This window comes from Lupinus angustifolius, chromosome LG15 (genome assembly GCF_001865875.1).
Source record: "Lupinus angustifolius cultivar Tanjil chromosome LG15, LupAngTanjil_v1.0, whole genome shotgun sequence".
Classification (NCBI taxonomy): domain Eukaryota; kingdom Viridiplantae; phylum Streptophyta; class Magnoliopsida; order Fabales; family Fabaceae; genus Lupinus; species Lupinus angustifolius.
In genome coordinates this window covers 2,004,675-2,022,764 of record NC_032023.1, presented here as the reverse complement: position 1 = coordinate 2,022,764, position 18,090 = coordinate 2,004,675, and the positions used below count along the sequence as shown (strand labels likewise).

General features: G+C 31.5%; 1 protein-coding gene across 1 annotated transcript; it reads right to left on the bottom strand.

The window, feature by feature from the left end:
* LOC109327292 (protein TIFY 10A-like) lies at positions 5,844-8,417 on the bottom strand. Its single transcript, XM_019560366.1, has 5 exons — positions 8,126-8,417; positions 7,560-7,725; positions 6,915-7,222; positions 6,615-6,672; positions 5,844-6,195 (listed from the first exon to the last, which is right to left on the bottom strand). Exons 1-5 carry the CDS (start codon positions 8,289-8,291, stop codon positions 6,075-6,077), a joined length of 819 nt encoding a protein of 272 aa, XP_019415911.1. The 5' UTR covers positions 8,292-8,417; the 3' UTR covers positions 5,844-6,074.

The window sequence follows — 18,090 nt, the reverse complement described above, 5'->3', positions numbered from 1 at the left end:
CTTGATGGGAAGAACTATGATCATTGGAGCATTCAAATGAAGACAATTTTCGGATTTCAAGAGTGTCTAGAAGTTGTACAAGTTGGGATTCAACCACTTGATGATGAGAATCCCACTAAAGATGGCAGATTGGAGTTTAGAGATGATAAGAAAAAGGACTATAAGGCAATATTTCTAATACACCAGTGTGTGGATCACTCAAACTTTGAAAAAATTTCAGTTGCATCATCTTCCAAAGAGGCTTGGGATATTATGGAAAAGTGCTATACTGGCGGGGGTGAAAGTAAAGAAGGCCAGGTTGCAGATAATGAGAAGGCAATATGAACTGCTCCAGATGGAGGAGCAAGAGAAGCTATCTAAGTACTTTACCAGAATTCGAAGCCTAATCAATCTTATGAGGAGTTGTGGGGAGCAAATATCTGAGCAATGTATAGTTGAAAAAATCCTAAGAACTCTTTCAGCTAAGTTTGATCATGTAGTTGTAGCAATTAAGGAATCAAAAGATCTTAAACATTTCAAGGTTAATAAGTTGCAAGGTTCTTTGGAGGCTCATGAATAGAGATTTCTAGAAAGATTAAGTGATAGGCAATCACAGTAGGCACTCAGTGTCCAATTTAAGAAGAGAAACTCATGACACAATAATAAATCAAGAAGAAATGGTGGAAGTTGGCAGAGTGATAAGAGACACGAGGGTGGAAACTCTAGTCTGTATGCCTAAGGGCTCAACAAAACTGACTCAAACCAAAACTCTGAGTCTGAAAAAAGATTCACCAAAAAGCCTAGCAACCTAAATAGTGGTGGATTCAGTGGAAAGAAGAAGAAAGATAAGAGTAACATCCAATGTTTCAATTGTAGGAATTGGGGACACTTTGCATCAAAATGCAAACTTAAGATGAGAGGCAAGGATCTTGAAGCCAGATTAGCCAAAGATGAGGATTATGATGAAGAAGTCCTACTGATGGTAGTAAGTGATTCAGATGAGGCTTTGTTGATGATCATTACAAAAAATGATCAACAACTTCCTACAAACAATTGGTACTTGGATACTGGATGCTCAAACCATATGACAGGGCACAAGGAGTTGTTTCTGACCCTTGATGATTCTGTGAGGACCAATGTAAAGTTTGCAGACAATAGCTTTATCATCGTAGAGGGAATTGGAAAGATAATGATCAAGAAGAAAGATGGCATTGTCTCATACATATCAAATGTCTTGTATGTGCCTAAAATGAAGAACAATCTTATAAGCATGAGTCAACTGCTTGAGAAGATATATAACATTAGGATGGAAGACAGAATGTTGAAGATCTTCAATAAGAATATGACTCTAATCTTGAAGGCCCCACTCTTAACCAATAGAACCTTCAAGATTAGAATTCAGCTTGAAGATCATGAATGCTTAGAATCCATAGCAGATGAAACATGGACTTGGCACAAAAGGTTTGGGCACATCAATTTCAGAAGCTTAGAACTGATGAGTAAGGGAGGAATGGTGAGTGGACTGCTTAACATCTACATACCAACTGAAACATGTGAAGATTGTCTTACAAGCAAGCAATCTAGGAACTCTTTCAGCTCACAAATACAATCAAGAACAACAAGACTATTAAAAGTCGTATACACTGATGTGTGTGAGCCTTTGGAGGTTCAATCATTAGGGGGAAACAAGTATTTCTCGACTTTCAAAGATGATTACACCAGAAAGTTATGGATTTACCTGTTGGAGAAGAAGAGTGGAGTTCTCAAGAAATTTAAGAGCTTCAAAGCACTTGTGGAAAATCAATGTGGTAATCAATTGAAGCTATTGAGAAATGATGGCGGCGGGGAATATGTATCTAATGAGTTTCATGACTTTTATGAAAAAGAAGGCATCACTCATTAGATCATCTCACCATACACTCCTCAACACAATGGAACTGCAGAGAGGGTTAACATGATTATCCTAAACATGGCCAGGAGCATGATGAGAACCAATAAACTTCCCAAGAAATTTTGGGGGGGAAAAGGCATGGTCAGGACTCAAGCCAAGTGTGAAACATTTCAGAGCATTTGAGTCAATATGCTATAGACACATACCAAATAATAAGAGAAAGAAGTTGGATGACAAATGAGAAATGCTAATCTTCCTAGGATATCATTCAACAGGGGCATACAAGCTATATGATCCAGTGACTGATTCCATCTTATACAACAAAGATCTCAAGTTTGATGAAACTAAATATTGGGAATGGAATTCAAACCAAGAAGGCTCACACAAGGCAAGTCAGATTGATATTGAGTTCATCAGCAGAACACCACAAGAAGATACAAGGAATGAAGGTAATACAATTGCTACTGAAAGACCTCAGAGACAAATACAAAGGTCAACCAGGTTGAGAGACTATGAGATATTCCCAGACGCATCAATCAGTTCTGAAGGTGATCTTGCTCACATGGCCCTGTTGGCAGAAATGAAACCTTTAACATTTGAACAAGTAGTTAGAGTAGAGTGTTGGATTGAGGCTACGAAGGAAGAAATCAAATCCATTGAGAAGAATGGTACATGGGAACTCACAACTCTTCCAAAAGGAAAGAAAGTCATTTCAGTAAAATGGGTTTACAAAGTTAAGTTGAAGCCAGATGGAACTGTGGCCAAGTATAAGGCCAAATTAGTAGCAAAAGGCTTCTTGCAAAAACCAGGGATAAATTTTGATGAGGTATTTGCACCAGTAGCAAGGATGGAGACTATGAGACTAGTTATAGCAATAACAAGCTCAATAGACTGGATCCTATGCCAAATGGATGTGAAATCTGCTTTTCTGGATGGTCCACTTGACAAAGAAGTTTTTGTAATACAACCTCTTAGATTTGAGGTATTAGGTCATGAGCAAAAGGTGTACAAACTGCACAAAGCACTCTATGGGCTAAAACAAGCACCCCGAGTATGGAATAAGAGAACTGACAGCTTCCTTGTTAAGCAAGGACTTCTTAGGTGCACCAGTGAGCATGGGATTTATGTAAAAGGCACACACACTGAAACAACAATGATAATATGCTTGTATGTAGATGACTTTTTCATAACTGGAGGAAAACTTGAAGAAGTAGAGAGTATAAAAAGGAAACTAAAACAAGAGTTTGAAATGTCTGACTTAGGGGCACTCTCATACTTCATAGGAATTGAGTTTGTGAAGACAACCAAAGGTATACTTATGCACTAGAAGAAGTACACATCTGATGTACTTAGGAGATTCAACATGATTGATTGTAATTCATCCCCTACACCAGTTGAGACTGGAAATTCCTTATGCACATAAAAGGAGGGATATGAAGCAGTTAGCTCTACACTCTATAGGCAAATAATAGGGTCACTTAGGTATATCTACAACTCAAGACTAGATATTACCTATGGTGTTGGAGTGGTTAGCAGGTACATGGAGAATCCTAAGCACTCGCATATGATGGCAGCAAAAAGAGTGCTCAGATACTTGAAGGGAAGCCTAGATTATGGAGTATTCTTCCCAACCAAAAAAAATAGAGAGACAACAACCATGATTGGTTATACTGATGCAGATTGGTGTGGTGACAAAGATGATAGAAAAAACACCACTAGTTATGTTTTCAAGCTTGATGAGGCCCCTGTCAGTTGGAGCTCAAAGAAGCAAGAAGTTGTAGCTCTCTTATCATGCGAGACAGAGTATATTGCAACCTGTTGGGTGGATATCAAGCCTTATCGTTGCTATCTTTACTCAAAGAATCAGGAGTGCACACTACAGAACACATGCTACTTTATGTAGATAACAAGTCAACTATCAACTTGGCCAAGAATCCCATAGCTCATGGAAGAAGCAAGCATATAGAAATAAAGTTTCATTTCCTAAGAGATCAAGTAGATAAATGAGACTTGAAGCTGGAACATTGCAAATCAGAGGAGCAACTTGTTAATGCTCTAACCAAAGCATTGAAGAATGATACTTTCAAGAAACAAAGAAGAGAATTAGGAGTTGTTAGTTTAACTAGCTTGAATTGAGGAGGAGTGAGAAGAATTTGTAATTCAAGAACTAGGAGAAGTTATTGGGCTTTAGTTGTTAATGGGCCTTTAGAATAACGAACACTATAAATGATAACTCTTATTGTTAATTGGTTGTTAATTACTAACTTTCATTTTCCAATAATAGATGCACTATTCATTCTCTTCTTTACTCTTCCATACACGCTTTCTTTATGTTTCTACTCTCTCTCGATCTTCAATAACTTCATCTCTAACAGCTTTCAATGGATATGTCTTACTGGAAAAAAAATCAAATATTATTTAGTCATTCAATTAGATCAAGTAAAATGAAAATATTTTTTGATCACTTTTTTTAAGAGACCAACTTAAGTCAAGTGAAAACATTAAATTATCATATATAATATAAGTCTCTAAACCCTAAAAATATTATGTACCAAAAAAGTATAACAAATATTGAAGTTGTTGTTTTGGTACAAAACCTGTAGATTTGTGACAATTCTATATATAAAAATATTTGTTTGCTAATTTTTGTTATGTGTATTTTGGTTTTTGCAACTTTTTTGTTTTGATAATCAAAGTAGGAATTCTCATGGTTTAATGTGCCCAAAGACTCAACCAAAATGTAGTCAAGCCAGTTTCTAGAACTATTTACTACCATGTTTCTAAATTATGGATTTCTAAAGGAGAAAAGCTTTTTACAATCTAATTAAAAGGAGTTGTTTAAAACGAATTTTTTTAAACCCTCAAGTATTAAAACGATTTTTTTTACAACATTGAGCTAAAGTCCCTTCAAGTATTAAAGAGAATAGTACATCAAAAAACAATATAAAAAACTAGAAGGATATAAAATTCTTATTTTTTAAATATAAGTATATGCCATTTTTAATTTTCAATTTAAAAACAACTTATTTAGAGGTTTAAACAATTGCTTTTGAGTGTAACATTTTTTCCCTTTCTGAAGTGTAACCTGAAAGTGAGCCCTCAATTTTTGGGCAAGTGATCCGTATGAAACTTATGGAAACATGTTTGGTTTCATATCTGTTAAGAAAAACTACATTTTTTTGTAAGTTTGGATCACTTCAATGTTAAGTTTGAGTCAAATGATTGGGATTTTTTTAACAGGCCTGTTTGTAGTTAGTTCATCTCTTATAATTTATAAATAAATATTCGTTACCATACTAAAAAAAAAATAGATTAATTTCTTACCCAAAAAATGAAGGTCTTGGTAGTACCAAAAAATACTCAAACTCCAAATAATTGTGTTCTAATCTATTGACATGTATGGGTAGTAACTTTAGTGCTCATTTCTATATTATTTGGTACCTATAAACTCATACTAGTATTCATTATCCACAAGTTAATTAAACATAATATGTTTTCTTACTATTTAAACAATAGTCCTATTTTTTAGTCTTAAAATTACAAAAAAGAATTAGAAAAACAAAAACATTTAACTAAGAAGAGAGATCCAATTACCCTCATCTTAACTATCAATTATAGGGAAATCCAATAGTTTCAATTAGTGAGTAAATCTAAACCATTAGATTTCCGTAGAATAGATGGCTATGATGAGGAGTAAAAAACTTGCTCTTGGAGTAAATGAATTCACACTCTTTAACTAAAAGGAGATATCCACTTACTCCGGAATAAGTTTTTTAAACTCAATTAAAATAAGATCTCAAGACCCCTCAAATTAGAAAACATAAGTGTGACAAGTTGTGTCATTGTTTTAGCTATTAAGCTAAATTGAACAGCTCTTAAGATAATGAAAATAAAAGCATACATTGGACTGAGTTGTTCCTTTTCACAAGAAAGTGAATTTAAAGATAAAAATGGACTAAAAAAAAAGAACAGATTAGTAATAACAAAGAATTTATTGAATCCACGTATTGAAGAACATTACATAAGAAATTTGGAATCATAATAATTAGAGAAAAAAATATTAAGACTAACCAAAAGTTAGAACTATTACAAGGCCCAATAGAAACTATGTTAAATATAACAAAGGGCTAATTGTGATGCACATAAAAGATCTAAAAAATGCTACAAATTATATGTATATGGTGTAATAAGAAAAAACATAAAACTATAGTTGCTCATAGGATTGAGATGATTTTGCACCCAAGCCAAGCCATGACTTAGATTCAATTGGCTTATTAGTAGCTTCAATGTGATTTGTTACTTGATATGGTGCTTTGGCAGCAATTCTGTAAAAACATATCATACGATAACAATTATTAATCAACTAAGCAAAAACAACATAAAAGGTTAAAAAATGACTACATGTTTTAAATGTCTTAGTTGTAGAGTCTAATTCAATTTCCAAGTTGTTCGCGAGTTGGGTTTTGAAGGAGAAGAAAATGAAATGAAAAACTTCGAAGTCATCCTGCAAGTATATTTAATGGCTCACAAGTCTTTTTTTTTTGCTCCAAAACTTAACTCGCAAATAAACCTTAAGTAAAATCGGACAAATTCAACAATTAAGAAGATTGTTTCAATCAAGGGCTAAAAAGGAATAACTTGTTAATTAAATCAATTTATTTGATTTTAACATAAACACAAACATGAAACCCCAAGAGATATTTCATCTTTCAAAAATTTCTTTACATGGTAGTGAGTGTCTTACCTATCCTTTCTCTTCTCCAAGAACCTATGAAGTGAAGCATTCCTAGCAATTGGTAGATCTGAACACAAAGGAAATTTATGATCAGAAACGTAACGATTCAAGAAACATTATTTTCAAGGATTTAATATGTATACATTGACAATGTAATTTAATATGTTAACCATTATTGGCTCTCAAACAAAAGTAATACAAATCAACGGTGGATAATTCACTGACTATGTAAAAAACTTTACACGGACAATGTATAGATTTTAAACTTTATTTTCAATCATCTCAAATATAAGGGATCCAAGAAATTACCACAAACAACAGGTCTAGATGATGGTTGAGGGTGTTGAAGAATCGAATTGGCTCGAGTACTAGGGATGATATTCACATTAGGAGCAATTGAATCAGCAGAAGTTCTGACTAAATTATGAGGGAATGAAGGTTGGCTCCTAGTGTATGTTTGAACAGAATAGTTCTGGCTTTGGGAGATTCCTTTGCTGGCAAAGGACATTATCTCATTGGCTTTATCGGCCGGAACATCATCGAATGCAATAACTTGTCCAGCATAAAAGATTGTCAACTGTGCAGGTTTAGATCCCTTGCTCACTGGCTTAATTACACTGCAGATCATGAATAAATGACCACATATTAGTGTTAAGGTAATTAAATTGACAAGTAAATAGCCAAAAATGAAGTAGATTTCTTTCACTTCTTTGTAACTCTATCATATTGTTGCGTGGTAAGGTTGTCTACATCTATCTTTTCCATACACCAATAACTGAGAAACTCGTACATTGGGCTGCCCTTTTTTGGAAACTATCGGGATTAAATAAATACTAGAACTTAAGGAATGGTTACATTTATTACTCATTACTTATCTTATGCAGGAAATTGGTAAGAAAAACTTTCAACTTTTTAAGTAACTTAACAACAAATTAAAGAAGCAAAACAACTCACCTAGAATTGGTCAAGGTTGGAATCTCTTCGGCCGGAAGATGCGGGCGAAAAGCAGCTTGTGGAGAGAGCAAATCCAAAGCTGTGAGGTTCTTTGGTGCTATGTTATTTTCTTTGGTAGGAAACAAGTTCATGGTTGTTGCAGATTGACAAGATGTCTCAGGTGACTCTGTAAAACTTACAGATTCAGCAACAACAACAACAACAACCAAATCTTGAAAGAGAAACCACCCAAACTATCTTAAAAGCTTAATCCAATTCTGAATTTGAAGGGACCAAATTTCTTAGCTTTATAAGGAGAAAAGTTTTGAAATGCTAAAATTAATACTTCTTCTCTTTCTCTATAAATTTCAATCCTCTCTATCTCCAAATTAAAGGAGCAAAATCAAAGCCATGTGTTACATTTTTAGGACAATTGAAGAAATGTAAAAGAATAAATAACATATAAAAAAGAACATAACATATAATTCAAAATCTCCCCTTTCTAATTCCTATAGTAATTTACGCAGCATCTAAAACTTTCAAAGGAAAAAAATGGAAACTTTCAAAGGGAGTTTAATAATCCATACCAATTTGTTCTTTGTTGCATGTCATCTCAATGGTAAGATCTCCAAAACTACCCTTTTCCTTCATGTATTGACTCAATAGACTACAAGTATGAGAGAAACTTGTTTTCTCCGGCGACTTCACCGGCTTCTGGCCGGAAAACTCAGAGTACTCCGATGAACTAGACATGTTAATTCAATCCACCCACAAAAGTTTTTGGCACAGAATTGTCAAAAAAGTAGAGAGAACACGGTTTGACTATAAGGGTCTAAGAAAGAAGGAGTTACAAGTATGTAATGATATTGATCATCTTTGTTTCATTTGCTTTATGTTATATATACACAAATTTAGTCATCTAATTTAGGTAGATAAAATTATAAAAATATGTTATCATTATTTTAATTTAATATTTTTGTACTAACCGTGCCAAGTTTTTTTGGTGATTAATATATCATTTATTATCATTAGTGTGTTAGTGTGTGCCGACGAATATTGTGTGATAATACATATTCAATTTTTATATATTATATTTTTATTTTATTTTATGATAATGTTTAATTTAAGGTGAGATATGTAGTTAATTAATGTATTGGTAGTTGCTTAGGATTATATAGTTTTTTTTGTAAAAATTAAATAATGTTAAGGACAATATAGGAAATGAAAAGTATACCATGAGGGAAGTTATTTCAAGTTTTGGTTTTATATATAGTATAAATTTTAAGAGTTAATAATGAATAATATATAAGTGATAAATATCAACAAGATATTGATATAATGATGTAAAACTCTATTAAATTTTCAGGTAGGCTAAAAAGTCAAATTTTTTATTCATTTGAGCGATATTTGTTGAAAGAGGTAGTCACGTATCCGAAAGTGGTTAGTTTTTATCTAACATAGAGTGAGTATATATCATGGATTATGTCAATATTGTGAAACTAAGTTGGATATCAAACGAGAAGAGGTCTTGAATTAGATTTAGCCGGTTTAGAAGTTAGATCGACTTGTCAGACAAGATGATTTCATATATGATTAATAATTATCTATAATACACAATTATATGTAAATATAAAATTTTATATAATTATATTGGAGTAACATCTTTCCATCTTTAGAGTAATATTCTACTTTTTTTATTTATAAAAAAATGTTATCTAGAACCATTCTGCTTATATTCCCGGTTATTGCAGTTTAATCGAGTATTATATATTCCGATCAAAATTTCTCTTATTAAAAGCAGTCTAACCCTCATTTGATTGACACTAAAATATACAACCAAAAAAAAAGTAATATTTGATACACTATAATATAAAAACTATTACCATGTCGACTCATATATTTATTTTTTTGCGTGGCGGTGGGAAATGGTCAAATTGATTAATTTAAGCACGAGGAATATATGGGTGTTTTAAAAGTATGGGTATACTTCACTTTTGTTTTGTTTTGTTTTGTTTTGTTTTCTTAACGCTGTCCCTTTTACTATATTTATGTTGTTGCGTTTTTCCAGGTACCTTCTGACATGACTTTAATGTCGACTTATTTATTATTAATTAATTTCCGTCACGTGTTCTTAAGTTGTCGTTCGCTTATACTTTTTCTTCACTCAAATTGCTAATTCACTCAACATTTTATTCTCCATTTTATTATTATTAATGCTTTCAATTGTGGTAAAAGTAGAATGACACATGTACCCACGTATAAATAATGGATTAACAACAGTTAAGAAATTGGCCTACAACATGTAAGGATACAAGATCAAGAATCCATATAAGAATATGTAAAAACAAATTAAAGGATGGGATTCTGCAAAGTATTTGTTGGGAAATTTATACTCAGCTTCTCTCATATTGTGTGATATAAAATGAGCATTTGTACAAACAATAAGTGGATAAATAAAATAAAGAATAATATAAGAATGACACCAAAGAATTTTAATGTGAAAAATCTCCTTAAGTTGAGATAGAAACAACCACGAAACCTAGTACAAAAATATATTTATTATATAAGGTATGATTACAACATTTGACTCTCTTACACTAATAGGATAACACTCAATCTCACTCAGAAAAGGATAGAATATGAACTTTTTCCAGTATCTCATAAAAAATACTACTCTCATACTATGGTGAATACCAACTCTCTTACTTTCTTCACTTGCTTGTTTATCTATTTCTCACAAATTTCTTTTTTACAATGAAGGGGAGAAAAGTTTCATTATGAAGACATATCTAGTGAAGTTTTATTATCATATACATCATATACCCATATTTACTTATTAAAATTTATTATTAATTTCTTGTTTTTGGGTCTGGCCACATATACTCTATAAATATATTTTTTATAAAAACTTTTTCACAAGCAATGATAGATTAAACACACTTTCAAAAATGGTTTAGAAAGGTTAATGTGTAACAAGTTCAATTTATTATTATTAGTATAAACAAAAAATAATCGATAAGGATAGAAGATTATACAATAATTTTATCCTAATTTACTCTTATCCGACCAAAGGATATGTCTAGTCTTTTCTCCCAAATTACAATTATTCATTCATCTCTTTAGATAAATATTCTTTCTCTATCAAATATCTTCATGCTATAACTCTGAAGTGAATTTGTTGGTCTTGAAGGAGTTTAGATGTGCATGCTCAAGTTATATTGTATTTGATGTCTTATTCTTGATGCTTCTTGAGGATTTCTTTTTGCTACTTACTTCTACCATAAAGTTGTTTTGTTTTTTTGGTATATCCTCTCATCCTTTTTGGGTAAGGAACTAATCCCTTCTGAGATATGTGGTTGTCTCTCCTAACAAATGTCGCTCCTAAAATTGAACTCTCTACCTTTTGGTCATCCTTAAAATCTAATAGAGTCTTAATCACTAGACTATCACTTTGTTAGTAAATCAATCAATTTTGTTTTGCCCATAATAAAGTTGTTTTCTAGTTTTCCTTTTGTGTGCATAATTTAGTCTCCTCTATTAGCAAGGTTTATGTTCCCAAAGAATACTAAGTTTCTCTTACAATAAACATAACAATTAATTGAAAAATTATTCTTGAAACAACAAACATTCTCATTAAATCATATATATATATATATATATATATAAATTTTGAAGTAAATTCCAATGATCAAACCAATGAAGAATCATGTATACTTGAAAGAGTAAAGCATTCCAAGTTATTAGACATAGTGATCATTGGACATGTTTGTTTCTTGGAGGCAATTGGTCCTTACTTAGACATATGTTAACTTTACTTTTAAAAAAACATTTTCTAATATATTAAGCCTTGGATGATTAAGAAAAAAACATTTGCTATAGAATTTATTTTCCGTTAAATAAACTTATACAATTTATCAAAATATAAGACTTGACTTAGCATGTGTTTGATATAAAATCATAAATGCATCTAGATTTTCTTAGGCATTAAGATTTCTTAAGAAACCTCTTCTCACACATTTTTTTCATTAATTACAGTAGGTTGAGAATCATGCCAATATAAAAAGTAGCACGTTCTCCTCTCGTTGCATAATGAAAGAATCTTTACCACAAATTATTTTTAGTATCTCATTTTAAATTTTAAAATGAGTTTAATATTTATTGAGTTTTTTTTAATATTGTCAACATATCATTGAAAAATAAGTAATATACACCAATGCAAACAACAACAAACAAAACTTCATTTGTAAGGTTAACTACATTGATCAAATAATATCACAATGTCTATCATAAATCATATTTATCGATAAAACATTGATCTTTAGTAGTTTCTATAATCCCAACTTAAATTGTACTCATCATCTATTCTCAATAATTATTACTCGCAAGACCTTGTTTTAATGGTGATTCACAATATCAATTCCGGTGAGCAACATTTCCTGAGGGAGTAAATGCATACCCAAAATAGATTAGTTCCTTAGTCATGAAGCAAGGGGATACCATTTTTTATACCAAAAAATTCCAATAATTATTAGAGTGTAAACAAATTCCAATTAGTATCTCCATACAAACTTATAAGTAAAGAAATGTTCAAATATGATTCATAAAATTGAATAAAAGCTGTGAAAAGCAATTTTTGGCAGCTTGACAAATTCAAAGTCATTCCATATAAAACTGCTACAAGATATTCCCCAAATCAGCTTTACCAAATGCACAAGCTGCAACAAATTTGAATCCAACTACCTACATTGGAATCTGATTCTGCTTCTCACCAAACATACCTGACACTACAAAATATACAGTTGAAAAAGGGAAAAAATGTCAAAATAATGAAGTAATTTTAGTTGCAGTATGCATAGATATTCTCCTGCAATTGCAGGGTAAGAAACTATAAAAGGAATAAAGTCCCATTTCCATGCGGTCCTATCCGATTTTAAACGAAGCTCCGATGCTGAAGAAGCTAGCAGAAGGATGCTAAGTACTAAGATTGTGTTTTAAGCATTTGTATTTTAAATGTATAAGAATCTACATTCAATATCAACATCGCAATTGGAAACAAGAGCTAAATTGGATGCTATGATATAAAGGGCTCTAAGAATAGTATGCTGATATAATTCAAATTATTTACATTCACATGCAAAATCATAATTGGCAATGGTAACTAAGTTTGATGCCAAGAATATAATTGCAGCTAACATTGTATGTTGTTGTGCTTATATTTTTTTATTGAATCGCTCGACAATCGGAGTGAAGGGAATACTAGATGCAAAAGACTCACATTTTCACTTTTTAACCGATCATCTTATCATTGCAGAGATTGTAAGGATGTTAAGATAATTCATGCACAAATATTACATTGAGTTTTTGACCAATCATCGTATCATTACGTAATTACGACTTCTTCAAAATCTACAAAGATATGGTATGGTCAATAGAGACAAATGTAGTAGTTTATAAGGGGGGAAATTAGTTGTAAAGGGAGTTATTTTTGATATAGTAGCTAATTTTGATAGCACTCAGCTTGTTGATGAATCTATAGGTTGAGAACTTGCAAGAAAGAAATAGCGTAGACTTAATAACTACACACATCAATAGAATCCAGTAAAGTATATGCAAGTTAAGAAAAGGTTGAGTGCAGTTTATGCCACTAATTAAAATGATGGATGAGAAGGAAAGGATAAATTGTACTACCTCTTGAAGATCTCAGCAAAGTATCGTAGTACGAACCCTATCAGTACAATCACCAAAGCATCTGTCAAAGTTTAGGAACTCAAACATGTAGTATTACAACAGACATGGTATGGTATAAATTGAAGAAAGTCCGAAACTTTTTTGTCAAAAATCTATGACATGGTTCCATTTCTCTTTCGAAAAAGGCGCCTAAACTATTATTGTTCAGACTACCTTAGAAGTATATATGATAAACATCTATAAATGTTTGAAACTTTTTTTTAGGAAAATTAAAAAGGAATATGTAAGGAGTTAAAATCAATGTAAGAGTAACTCAGTAAAATAAAGGATACTGAAGGCGTAACGCTCCCACGTATCCAACATATAAAGCCCAAAAGTCACATTGTAAAGGTAGATCTTGCGCTGAACCCAATTCATTTCTTCCATAGCTGCACAAAAAATCTTATGTCAGAATCAATACATAGCTGCCTTAACCTTTGAACAACTCAAATTGCACTGCCAACAATGAAACTTCTTTCAAGTAGTTTTCATCGGACTATAGAAATATATAAACTTTAAATATTTGGTATTTGTATGCAATGCCTTCAAGTGCATTCCCTATTAGTATTATCTCTTTACAGATATTACAAATAACAGTAAAAATGGCTTCTATAGCTGCTTCTCTCCTTTTTCATCTCTCAACATGAGATCCTTTTACTTTGAGATTGTTTATTTTCCTTCGATTTCTTAGTGATTTGCACTCCATCTCAATAGATGAGAGTTCGTGTTTCAGTTATCAGAATCGTGTATCTTATTAGAACTTTGTAGAAGGTTATTTCGTAATAGCAATTAGGCAAGTTTGAGACTGAGCTTTGACACAATGGTAAGGTTGTTGTCTTGTGACCTCAGAGGCCACATACTCAAATCTTAGTAATAGTCTCTCTATCTAACTTCCGAGATCCACTAGATAGGAGCCTCATGTACTTACCCGCTCTATTTAGCAATTAGGGCAGATTCACCTATGAAAGTTATTTTTTTACATTTCTATACAATATCCCAACGTAGCAGTAAACCGGAAGAGGATTTACAACCACCAAACCACAACGAAATTAATGCAGAACCACCACAAGCATAGCTAAACTAAATGAACCCATTGTTACAAAGTCATCAATCAAAAACCTGGTACAGTAAGAACATGCAAATACAAGCAAAGTACACTAAGATTTAAATCCTCCCAAACTCTATCTTTTCAGCTCCAAAACCGTATCAATTTCATAGAAAATGGCACATCAAAACAACACACTGGAGGATGAAATGGAAGCACATGAGCTATTCAGAAACCATGAAATTAAGGGTATGTGGTAAACTTTACATCAAAATTAAGGGAAAAATTTACACCCATAAAGTTTTCTCTCCATTATTTTTACCCACAATCCAAACATGTTATATTGTTGTCATAAAAAAACAATCTTTTCTTTCAACCCATAATGCATAAAATTACAAAATCAAATAAGAAACACTGCATGGGTCATGGGAGAAAATCTATGTATGAACCTGAACAAATCAAAACCATTCTGAAAAATAAGAGAGGGAATGAATACAAATCAAACAGCCCAAATTTGCAGCAACAATGAATCATCCAAAAAATGAAATCAGATCTTTACAACAATTGATTCCAACAATTAATCAATCTTAGATATATATATATATATATATATATATATAGAGAGAGAGAGAGAGGAAAGATCAGTTTACACCCAAGTTAAGTTACACTCATTACACTTAATCTGAGTCATTCATTTTCTTAAATGCAACGGACCAAATGAGTGAATGCAATAAGTTATTTAAGATTTATATTTTTCTCTCTCATTATTTATTGTACTCACACATTTGGTCCGTTGGATTTAAGAAAATGAATGAATGAGATTGAGTGTAATTAGTGTAACCTAACTTTGGTGTAAACTGATCCTTCCTCATATATACATATATATATATATATATATATATATATATATATGATAGCGCAAATATCATTTTTAAATTTGTAATAAATGTATTCATCACTTTTATTCAACTTAAACTCATTCTAGATAATTAAATTACCAACTTTTTCATGTCATTGTTTAGCAGTTTGCTTAAGACCATACAAAGACTTAACTAACCTTGTGTCACGAATCATAATTTTATTTTTACCTAAAATCCTTGGCTATAACCTATTTGTTTGCGACGAGGAGACAAGTCTACTAAATGTACAGTTATAAAAATTGGACAGTGTTGACCGATTCAACCAAAAAATCAGTGAAGTGGTCCCTTTATTGATACATTATGACAATTATATTGGTTATACAATTAAACTGAAAAATGTCGATCTAATATGGCTTGCATGTGAAAATATTTACTAATTTTCAATATACAACAATAAGGATTCAATCCTTGATGGTGATGTTTGTTTGTAACATAGTTAGTCATTGAAATATTTCAATAATTAAGTTATATGTTGCAATTAATAATATTTGCATTCATAATTATATTATGTTTATTATAAGTAGCGTGTTGATAGGTAGTTCGTGTGTGCTGACCCTTAAAAATATTTCATTTTAGAAAATTATATCACATTTTTTTGTAATGAGTATACATGATTTTATATTGTTGTTTGAATAATTAATTATACAAGATATTATAATTTTGGCTATATAGTCTTTATATGATATAAAATATTACAAAGGAAGTATCTTCTAAGAAATAATAAGCCTTTAATCTTTGATTTGATTTGAACAATGATTAAAATGTGATCTTCCTTATCTGAAAAAATTGGATTAAAGATGAACATAAGATAATCTTCAGATATGGAGAATAGTGTTGGGTAAACACAAAGTAAAATACACCTACATGAAGGATGAATAGGTGTAGTGGATCACTAATGTCGTTTTTCCGGTTGATTGAGAATATTGAAAAATACTTTAGGATAATCGACTTCCAACCCAAACAATCGATTACTATCAACAAAAATAATCAATTACTGACAGCAATAATCATTTATTCTGATTTTTGAAATCTTGAACAAAACAATTTCTTACAAAACAAGTTATCTAATAAACAATCTTCAGTATTCAATTTGCTTAAAGAAAATATCCTAGATGCTAAACAAATAATAAGCAAGTACAAGAATGAATAAGAAAATTCAAGGTCACCACAAAACATGTAAAGACCGAAATTAAAAGAGATAAATGGATAGAAGAGTGCGCCAATGAATTTTATGTTAATTCATTTGTTAGTCTATTTGCAAACTACATTCAATCATCATCTTCTAATATCGGGAGATTTTATTCACTATGGAATAAAACCTATGTTATAATTGCACTTCCAATGTACTTTACAAATGCTCCTTTCTTGGCCCTAGAGTCACTCAAGTCGGTTTGACCTCTTACCCGTCTCTTAGGATACTCAATACCTATTCACAGTATGGCCCCAACCGCTCCTTCTCAACGAATACTTTTGTAAAGGTAAAGACTCGGTACCTAACCTAGGCTAGGTTTTTCACTCTAATTCTCTACAAAATGAGAATTTCAATTTCAATGGCTAGTAAAATCTAAGTTGTATGCACCTAATTAGTGCTATTTCAACATTAAATTTAATTACAAACCTAAGGTCAAAAATCTCACAAGAAACTGAAAGTCTAAGTGAAGATTGATGCATGGTTGTGTGTATGAAATCTAAAATGCACTATATGAAAACAATGTAAAAATAATTTTTTTCACTTTTGAAAACCCAAAGAAACTTTGATACTTTTCAACACAAGATTTCGCTCACATGTGAAGATGGAGTCAGATATTTCTTACTCTATTCTTTTATCACATGTGAAAGTCATAATGTTATGGTCCTAAATTAAGGGGTTCTTATGAACCATTAAAGGCTCATAAAAGTCATAAAAGTCTAACAATTGGTATCAAAGCATCAGGTTAGAGACATTATGACATTCCTTGTATTTCTAGAATTGAATCATAAATACATTAAAATGGAAACAAAAAAGCTTATTGTTACGAAATGAAGTAATTGTGAATTGTCATCTTGTGGTTCAATCTGGAGTTAATTATTTCGATAAAAGTTGTAACACTTTCCTGTTTTTCATAATATTACTATCTGAGTGAAAATGAGAAATAATTATACTTCTTTGAAAAATTAATTGTTGATTTTGATATTAATTACAATTAAAGTTATGATGCATATTTTGATCATCAAAAGGTGGATCATTGCATGTAATTAAGATAAAGATGTCATAAGGATAATAAATTGGAGTTGTTCATTAATATAACGCATATTATGATCACCCAAAAGTGGATCAGGGCATGTGTTTAATGACTTTAAAGTTTTAATGATACTTGTTTGTGCTCGTTTATCCAAAGATAACATACATGTGTAAGAAAGTATGATTAATTACCCATTAAAGAATAATATTAGACATCATTAATAAAGGTTTAATGTATTTAAATTTTATTGAAAGATCAATTAAGTGCAAGAATAAAAGTATGTTTGAATCCTTAAAGGTTTATTCAAAGCATTAAAGTGTGAATATGTCTTATTTCAGCTTCATTCAATGCATTCGCCATAGGCAATGGATGTGTCAAGTTCAACAGACTGAACTATGCTGATTGGTAAGAACAGATCCAATTCTCACTAGGTGTTCTGGAGTTGGACCTGGCCATCATTATGGATAATGTACCAACCATAATTGATACTAGCTCGGAGGTAGACAAGACTCTATATGAGGCATGGGAACGGTCAAACATGTTGAGTCTTAGAGGGTACCAAATACCAATAATGTTCAGATTATTGATCGAGATAGGGATTACGCTAATTTTGCACACTCTTGTTAATAATTGATGTA

Excerpts from the sequence above, each read along its gene's own strand:
- LOC109327292 (XM_019560366.1), bottom strand. The coding sequence starts at position 8,291 with ATGTCTAGTTCATCGGAGTACTCTGAGTTTTCCGGCCAGAAGCCGGTG. Across the intron at positions 7,726-8,125 it reads ATGCAACAAAGAACAAATTG|AGTCACCTGAGACATCTTGT; the intron begins GTATGGATTATT and ends TAAGTTTTACAG. Across the intron at positions 7,223-7,559 it reads CCAACCTTGACCAATTCTAG|TGTAATTAAGCCAGTGAGCA; the intron begins GTGAGTTGTTTT and ends CATGATCTGCAG.